Genomic DNA, 9104 nt, shown 5'->3' with positions numbered 1-9104 from the left:
CCCGGGGAAATTTTTTTGAACTTTCCAGGAAACAGAGAGAAAATAGAAACTGGGTTTCCTTTTTTCTTCTCCTCATCTCTTCTGATTTTAACTTTCCCAGGAAAAAAATTTCAACTTTCTAGGAAACAGAGAGAAATTAAAAACAGAGTCTTTGTTTCCTCTGTTTTTGTTCTTCAGTTCTACTAAATCTGGATTTTGTTTTTTTTTTGTTTTTTTTTGTTTCAGATGGTCATTGATAGCTGGGAGATTACCAGGAAGAACAGATAATGAAATCAAGAATTATTGGAACACTCATATTAAAAGGAAGCTTCTTAGTCATGGGATTGATCCACAAACTCATCGGCCGATCAACGATACCAAAACGGTGCCGTCTCAGGTCGTCGTTGTTGGTCCGATTCAAAACGACGCCGTTGAGTACTCTCTCTCCAACTTAGCTGTTAAACAGGAAAATTCCTCCGGAGCTTCCACTAGTGGCACGACGACTGATGAGGATCTCCGGCAGAACGGGGAGTGTTATTATTACAGTGGTGATAATTCAGAACGTATAGAGCTGAATTTGGATTTAACTCTCGGGTTTGGATCGGGTTCGGGTCAGGTAATTGGAGCCGGGTTATTGGCTGATTCAAAGCCGTGGCGGGATCAGGTGATGGCGGCGCGTTTGTCACTGTCGTAAAAATTTACCAAACCGGCACAAAAAAGCCCAAAAATGGGGTTTTAGATTTTTTTATTATTATATATTTTAATTTGTGTTGGTCGTTTGGATGATTATAGAAATTATTTACTTCAGTTTCTTTGGTATTTTGGTTTGGTTTTGTTCATATATCTTTTACCTTTTGAAGAAAAAATATTATAATTATATAATTGTTTTTTCAACAAAATACACAAGTATTCCACCACAAGGAGTGAAAATGAACTAATTTGATTTTCAAATAATATAATATTATATGGAAAATTCAAAAAATACCATTAAATAGGTTTTTGTTTCAAAACTACTAATATTAGTATTTTCTACAAATATAATTAATATATATATATATAATTTTAAAAAAATTACCACAAAATGCCTAAATTCTAAAATCGTAAATTATAAATGCTAAATCCTAGAAACTAAACTCTAAACCCAAAAATTAAAAATAATCCAAATTTTAAAATTATAAAAACTCTTAAAAATCATTTTGAAGGTTTGTGGTATTTTTGGAGTAAAAAGTTTGAAATAGTATCTTTGAAAAGCAAACTTAGTGATCATATTTTTGGAAAAAAATTAGTTGAGTGGCATTTTTAAAAATATTTTTCTATAAGATATAACCCAAGCAGGAGTGAAATATGAATATGGTTTTGGTCTTTTTGGAGTCTTATAGATCAACCGTTATCCATTTTTACATGTAGATAGGTATAAATATGATATTGTACTTTTTTTATGCAAAGGTTTCTAGAAACTTGAATTAGGTTAATGGGGACCATATAGTAGCAACTAGCAAGTTACGATAAATATCTCGTTCACTATGTTAAATATTATTTCATAACTTTTTGGTGTGGTTTATTCAACATATTCCATAATCCATGATAATTGTAATTTTAATGAAATAAATTAATTATTTTAAAGCTCTTTTTTTAGAGTATTTGCAGTACATAGCACAATAACAAAACATATTTAACAAAATACCACAAAGTTAACAGTGTTTGTCGTTCTAGGCAGTTTAAATTACAATATTATCCTCCCTTCCTCTCTCTCTCCGCCTCTCTCTCCTTCCTCTCTCTCCCTCCGCCTCTCTCCCTTCCTCTCTCTCCCTTTGCCTCTCTCTCCTTCCTCTCTCTCCCCATCTCTCCTTCCTCTCTCTCCCCATCTCTCCCTCCGCCTCTCTCTCCCCATCTCTCCCTCCTCTTTCTCCCTTCCCCTCTCTCCCTCCCACCGTTGAATCTAAAAAGGTGAAAATTCCGTTATTTTATAATGTAATATGCTATTTCGTTATGTTACACGTTATATCTGCTGCAGCTATCTCCTCCCTAAGGTTTTGATGGCAAACAAGTAAAAATACCTCTTAGAAAAGTGGTATTTATCCAACTTTTCTGATATAGTGATAGTTCTTTAATTATGCTCCAAATTTGTAGTATCTACTAATAATACTTTTTTTTATAACATTACTCTTTTGCTTTCATTTATGGACAACTGCTTATTACTTTAAGTAATTCGATGTCAACTAAATTAATTATATAAGTAAACGTATGGAGTAAGGACGCAAACATGAAAAAGAATGTAGCAGAAGCAGCTGATTGAAAAGGATAAATAAAGTAATATATAAAGGGGAATAAGATAAGGGAGAAGACATGTGACATGTTTTAGGCAGGTAGGTGGCGGAATCTATCATTATAACCATACTGTGTACCAAAAATAATTGACTTTACCTAATTTATAATACTAATATGATAGATATTTTTTTTTATACATCATATATTCATACTATAACAATATAACATTATCTGAAACAAATATAGACATATCCGAGTCGATAAAAACATTTATGAATATGGCCTTAAAGGCAAATCAAAAATATTACTATTTGATAAAAATGTTTTGTCACTAGACAATGTTTGGTCGACGTCAGAACAAAAAAAAAAAGAAGAACGAAGAAGACAAGAATTGGTTTGGGAGACAGATGCTATCACATATGTATAAAAGTGAGAAAAGTATAAATGTAAAACAAAAGAGAGAATCATGTGCGTAAGAAGAGTAAGAAGGTATGGGAATGTGAGATTTAGGTGAGATCCAGCCAAACATGACTCCCTCCTTTTCTGTAAATTAAAAAAAGAAGTTGTCACTCTCATTTTTTTATTAAAAGAAAATCTATAAAATTCTATAACGACTTTTAAGTTACTACTTACTAGTATGAATTGCTAATACCTTTTTACATCTTCTAGATACACTAGATTACCAACATTTTATACACCGAATATAATTATCGTATTTGGTAGCAAATAGCAATTGGCGTTATGTTTTTATCTAAAAGGTTTAAGATTCCACAAATATTGAGATGTTAATTTGATGACTAAATCTAAAACTTAAAAAGTACGTACGTTGTTATACTTTACAAAAGACGGGTGGATGTAATGTAATGGGAGCGTTACGTACGTAGCCACATGTGGGGATATATAACCAAAATGAGCTGCCATTTAGTTCTCAATTATTAAAATTTATAATCACATGCATTTTGATATATCTTTTTTTTTTTAGTTTTTTTTATTTGTTTTCTTTTAGGTTTCATTGTAGGAGACTCACATGCATGCATGACGTGCACACTTCCACTATATGAAAACACATGATTTCCAATAATGTTTAACATTTTTTTTTCTTCTAAAATTTCTGGTTTTATAAACTTTGATAAAAGCGATTACATAAGGAAAAATAAGGATTAAGTATCACAACGACAATGAATCCGGGGTGAAAAAGCCCGATACAAGAACAATAATAAGATTACAAAACTTACATATATAGAGATAGGAGCCTCGAAACCATAGTTGGAGCATGTCATGAAACTTCGGGATGTGCTTTCAGGCATGTGTTACGGATCTCTCTATCAAGTAAAGGGAACAAACCTTCAGCTTGAGCTGCAATAAGTCTAAGTGAATCCATTGGCTCTTCATGTGATGGGGATTTAAGCCAAGCAAGGAGTACCTGTCCCAAGAGTTATCCCATAAAATGTTTCTGCAGCTTAGAAACACACCACCTCCATATATAAGTCAAAACTATATGGACATCTTAGGAAAGATGATCTCTTGTTTTAATATAGTTATATAGATGTCCCATAGGAAATAATGTTAACATTGTGGTTGTGATTTGTGTCCTATTCCTTATTACAAAAGTTAAGAGACGTTGTCTCTCCTTTGCAATAATAAGAGTTTGTGTTTATATTTGAAATTGGTTCACAGAGGTTTACAGTTATCGCAAACAACATGTTTTCTACTAATGCTAGAATTTCCGGGACCAATCAATTTTCATGGAGAGGTTGTAGGAATAAACAAATCATCAGATTAAGGCTTTACCGGAAGATCAGCATCCTCAATTCCATTTTTCGTAAGTGGATTGTTTGAAATTGATTGGGTCTGATATTATTGAATTTCTTTTTCTTTGATATTAATAAATATGGGTTGGAAATGATGGTCTTACGACACAGGTAACTGATTCATGTTGGAATCGGGAAAAACTGTACTAGTTTTTGTGGAAAAGTAAAAGTTATAGGAATTTAATACCATGAGTTAAAAAAAATCAAGTTCCACCGGGTCAATTGATTATCTCCTCTATTAAGTTGGTTTTGGAAGAAGCGAAAACGATGATTTTAGTTTCACTGAAAAAACTAGAAGAGTAAAAAAAAAATTAGAAGAGGCTTATCATGAAGAAAAGATACATTAGAAACAAAAAAGTAAAAAATTCTGGTTAAAGTTCGGTGATAAAATATCAAATTATATATATGCATATACATAAGGTGAGATATATTATTTAAGATTTGTCTGGCCCCATTACTGGAAGCATGCATGGAGGATGTAGGAACATGTAATTTTTATATACTATTTTGAAAAATCACACACAAGAGGGCCGATATGGTACAAGCGGTTACCCCAGCGGTTACCCCAACTATCATTGAATATATGATTAAACTGAAGTTATTAAGGTTTATTTGTGCATCCGGGAAAAAACATCATACCAACGTTGTTAATTGTTCTGTCAAAAGTTTTGACATTCTATAAAAAATGATTTTCTGGATAGGAAGACTTGATACAAATATGGTCGAACTCCAAAGATGGAGAAACCACAAAGGATGAAATCATATGTCTTGATAACGTGAGTTATAAGATTCTATCCAAAAAAATATGTTTCCAGCTTTCGTCCTCTGCGCCACATCTAAAACGTATTTTTCCTTACCGATACGCCAATAGTATAGTATTTGGCATGATGCTAGACATCCTAAGAGACATTGCCACATAATTTATTTTTTGTTTTCGTGTGGTTATTATGATTTTGTCATACCTGCATCTGTGTAATCGAAGCACCATATCCTTCTAGAGGGGATCACAAATAGAGGAGATAAATCTCTCGCGGCCCAATATGTTGATGTTGCAAAATATTCATATTATAATTTTTTCTTTGAATTAACACCACACAAATTGTATCAATTTTACTATATAGTGTTCGTTATACATCTCATTGAGCATCTGCATCGGTTAAGGACAATTTTTGGTCTTTCAATTATTTTATTCATATTTTTAGAGTTTTTTAAGTTTGTTACCAACATTGGTGTCCCTCACATTTTGGTCCCTCTAACTCTTCTTCACAAGCTACACACAAGCCTCTCTTTCGAAACTGAGCTTCAAAATCAGATATCAAAAGCTACACACAAGCCTCTCTTTCGAAAATAGCTTTTACAGGGAAGGTCAAACAAAACAAACACTTGAGATAACTTCAAAGGAACACCTCAAAGTTCACAACGTATAATGCTAGAGGAACAAGAACACCTCATAGAGACAGAAGAGTTGGACTAAGCCTGATGGTGCAGAGAAGTATTTGAGAACGACGTATAATGCTAGAGGAACAAGAACACCTCATAGAGACAGAAGAGTTGGACTAAGCCTGATGGTGCAGAGAAGTATTTGAGAACGACGTATAATGCTAGAGGAACAAGAACACCTCATAGAGACAGAAGAGTTGGACTAAGCCTGATGGTGCAGAGAAGTATTTGAGAACGACGTATAATGCTAGAGGAACAAGAACACCTCATAGAGACAGAAGAGTTGGACTAAGCCTGATGGTGCAGAGAAGTATTTGAGAACGACGTATAATGCTAAAGGAACAATCGTGACATATCCGTAGAACACTCCTGCGGACCAAGTCACCAGATTGATATCATAGTTCCATTCTTGTTTCTTCCATTTGTAGATTTGATTCTGCAAAAACAATGCATCTCTCAATCACAACTTAACATGAACATAACCAATGTCAAACCAAAACTTAAAAGATCAAACTACATTAGCAATAACAAGTCTTCCTCTTTCTCCATAAACAAGATTCTCGTATCTTCTATTAGCTAAACCCTTAATCTGTTCGAAACTAGAGATTCATTCAAAATCCATAGCATTACCTAACAAATTTGCAGTAACCTTAGCTAACATCAACAGGATTCCAAAAATCATGATGAATCCATTATCCAATTCTTGCTTTGTGCAACATAATCATCATTCATCAGTCTCTAAAAAAAGAGACTAACCATATTATCAAAATAATCATCACATAAGACATTTTTGCCTCCTCTAGAGAACTGAAGAGTCAAGTATCTGTTCTTAGGATACAAAATCGTTCCAAAAAGCTTCATCCGACCCTAAAAGAACCAACACTTTTCAGTGATTCAGAACACATAAAGCAGCAGTAACGCCTCAACATTGAGTAACACAAGTGACCCAATTTAGGGATCTAACCTAACCTGGGGGAAATTGAGGTAAAGGACAGGGTTTTTAGTAGACAATCGATCGAAATCGTCGATGGTAGCGCGGGAGATAGGAGCGAGAAGACCAGGGAAGAAGAAGAAGAAACGATTTTTGCGCTGAGACTTGCGGATGATGTCGGTGCCATGGTGTTTCAGAACTTGCTTTGAAGGTTTGAGAGAGGAATTAGATTTCGCCGGAGAATCAGAGAGCAGTTGGTTATCGAGAGCTAGGATTTTTAATCTCTTCTTCTGTTTCGACTCTGCATCATCTTCATCTGCTCCTTTCTTCGACGATGAAGCTGCCACGTGTAACGAAGGACGGAAAAATAAACGTCCCTTATTTAGAAACATTCCTTACATAATTGTTTCATTTCGATTTAAATAAAATCAAATAATTCTGAAGGACATAGCATATATACGCCGATGCAAATGCTCTTATTATTCTTTACACCAATTTAAGTTTTGAGGAGCCTTGTACAAATTTTTTTTAAGTTATGACNAATCCATTATCCAATTCTTGCTTTGTGCAACATAATCATCATTCATCAGTCTCTAAAAAAAGAGACTAACCATATTATCAAAATAATCATCACATAAGACATTTTTGCCTCCTCTAGAGAACTGAAGAGTCAAGTATCTGTTCTTAGGATACAAAATCGTTCCAAAAAGCTTCATCCGACCCTAAAAGAACCAACACTTTTCAGTGATTCAGAACACATAAAGCAGCAGTAACGCCTCAACATTGAGTAACACAAGTGACCCAATTTAGGGATCTAACCTAACCTGGGGGAAATTGAGGTAAAGGACAGGGTTTTTAGTAGACAATCGATCGAAATCGTCGATGGTGGCGCCGGAGATAGGAGCGAGAAGACCAGGGAAGAAGAAGAAGAAACGATTTTTGCGCTGAGACTTGCGGATGATGTCGGTGCCATGGTGTTTCAGAACTTGCTTTGAAGGTTTGAGAGAGGAATTAGATTTCGCCGGAGAATCAGAGAGCAGTTGGTTATCGAGAGCTAGGATTTTTAATCTCTTCTTCTGTTTCGACTCTGCATCATCTTCATCTGCTCCTTTCTTCGACGATGAAGCTGCCACGTGTAACGAAGGACGGAAAAATAAACGTCCCTTATTTAGAAACATTCCTTACATAATTGTTTCATTTCGATTTAAATAAAATCAAATAATTCTGAAGGACATAGCATATATACGCCGATGCAAATGCTCTTATTATTCTTTACACCAATTTAAGTTTTGAGGAGCCTTGTACAAATTTTTTTTAAGTTATGACACCATATATTTTTGTGACAATTCGTGTATGTGATAAATCAATGCATGCATTTTTAATGTTCGATGTTGATTTTAATTTTGCCATTAAGGAGAGCTATATATTTTTGTTGACATCCAAATATTATTTTATTATTTCTAATTTTAAATAAACCATTCTATTTTCTGAAATAAATTAAATATTTGATTTTCTGAAATAATTTAAATATTTGATTTTTTACTATCTTGTGATTGAACATTTTTTATAGATACCATTTCAAACTATAAATATCTATTTCTAATAATAAAGATGTATTTCTATTTTCTTATATATTGTTAAGTCTTGCATTTTTTACTATGAATTTTTTTATAGCATATATCAGATTATATTATAAAGAGAAATTTATTTCTTTAAACACATATCATTTAAAATGTTAAAAATATCAGTTAAAGTTATATATATATATCCAATTATAAAGACACATTTATGTTTTCCTAAATATATTAAAGTCTTTGACTTTCTACTAATTAGTGGTTAAAGTTTTAGAGACATATCATTTCAAATTATAAAGATATTTTTCTAATTATAAATATATATATTTATTTTTCTAAATAGTTTTGAATCTTTGTTTTTCCACAATCTTATATATATATTATAGAAATATACACTTATAAATATGCGCATATACGTATGATCACATAGGTATCCCAAAAATATAAGTAGTCGAAGATTATTTGAATTATCATTTTCAACAATGGTCAAAATGTCATCGGTTTCGACAATCCTTTTCATCTTTCTATCTTCAGTCATGATCAACCATCTCCATCTGGTCAGCTCTAAACAATGGTGTGTAGCAACACTGACCGCAACGAATGCGCAATTACAACAAAATATTAATGTTGGATGTAGTCAACGAGTTGATTGTAGGCCAATCCGACCTAGTGGATCATGCTTTATTCCTAATACTCTTATAAATCATACATCATTTGTGATGAACGCTTATTATCAGAGCCATGGTCGTACCAAAAAAGCGTGTTGTTTCAAAAATACTGGCACGTTTGCTATTACCGATCCTAGTTTTGGTAGTTGTGTGTATGGATCTTAGAAATGTTTAATTGATTTTAATAATAAATATAAATGGTTGGGTGAATAAAATCATGGTTTAAAGGTTTTTCTTATCCATTATTAATGGAAATCTTTCATAATTTAAAGCTTAAAACTCTATAAAAAATAAAAACAAAGACTCATCAGTTGTTCCTGTAGAATGGATTGGATAGCAGATAGCATAGGTGATGAACCCAAACCAGCCTTGATCTTGATCGTTGAAGACGTCAACTTCTGATCATTCCCTACACTCCTACAGTTTTGATCCC

At 33.2% G+C, this 9104-nt stretch overlaps 3 protein-coding genes across 3 annotated transcripts in view; 2 read left to right on the top strand and 1 right to left on the bottom strand.

Moving 5' to 3' along the window:
• LOC104719531 (transcription repressor MYB6-like) overlaps window positions 1-861 on the top strand; it is a 3158-nt gene extending 2297 nt beyond the window's left edge. The window contains exon 2 of the mRNA XM_010437483.1: window positions 226-861. Within this exon, the coding sequence (XP_010435785.1) occupies window positions 226-673 (448 nt within the window). The 3' untranslated portion in view covers window positions 674-861. The remainder of the gene's footprint in view (window positions 1-225) is intronic.
• Window positions 7023-7607, bottom strand: LOC104749408 (DNA-binding protein RHL1-like). Its single transcript, XM_019230057.1, has 2 exons — window positions 7254-7607; window positions 7023-7151 (listed from the first exon to the last, which is right to left on the bottom strand). Exons 1-2 carry the CDS (start codon window positions 7605-7607, stop codon window positions 7023-7025), a joined length of 483 nt encoding a protein of 160 aa, XP_019085602.1.
• On the top strand, window positions 8426-8881 carry LOC104719523 (major pollen allergen Ole e 10-like). The gene has a single exon (XM_010437464.1). The coding sequence runs from the start codon at window positions 8486-8488 to the stop codon at window positions 8834-8836; it is 351 nt and encodes a 116-aa protein (XP_010435766.1). The 5' UTR covers window positions 8426-8485; the 3' UTR covers window positions 8837-8881.

Source organism: Camelina sativa, chromosome 2, assembly GCF_000633955.1.
Source record: "Camelina sativa cultivar DH55 chromosome 2, Cs, whole genome shotgun sequence".
NCBI classification, from domain to species: Eukaryota; Viridiplantae; Streptophyta; class Magnoliopsida; order Brassicales; family Brassicaceae; genus Camelina; species Camelina sativa.
Note: the sequence above shows the minus strand (reverse complement) of the source record. Positions and strands in the feature narration are given on the sequence as shown.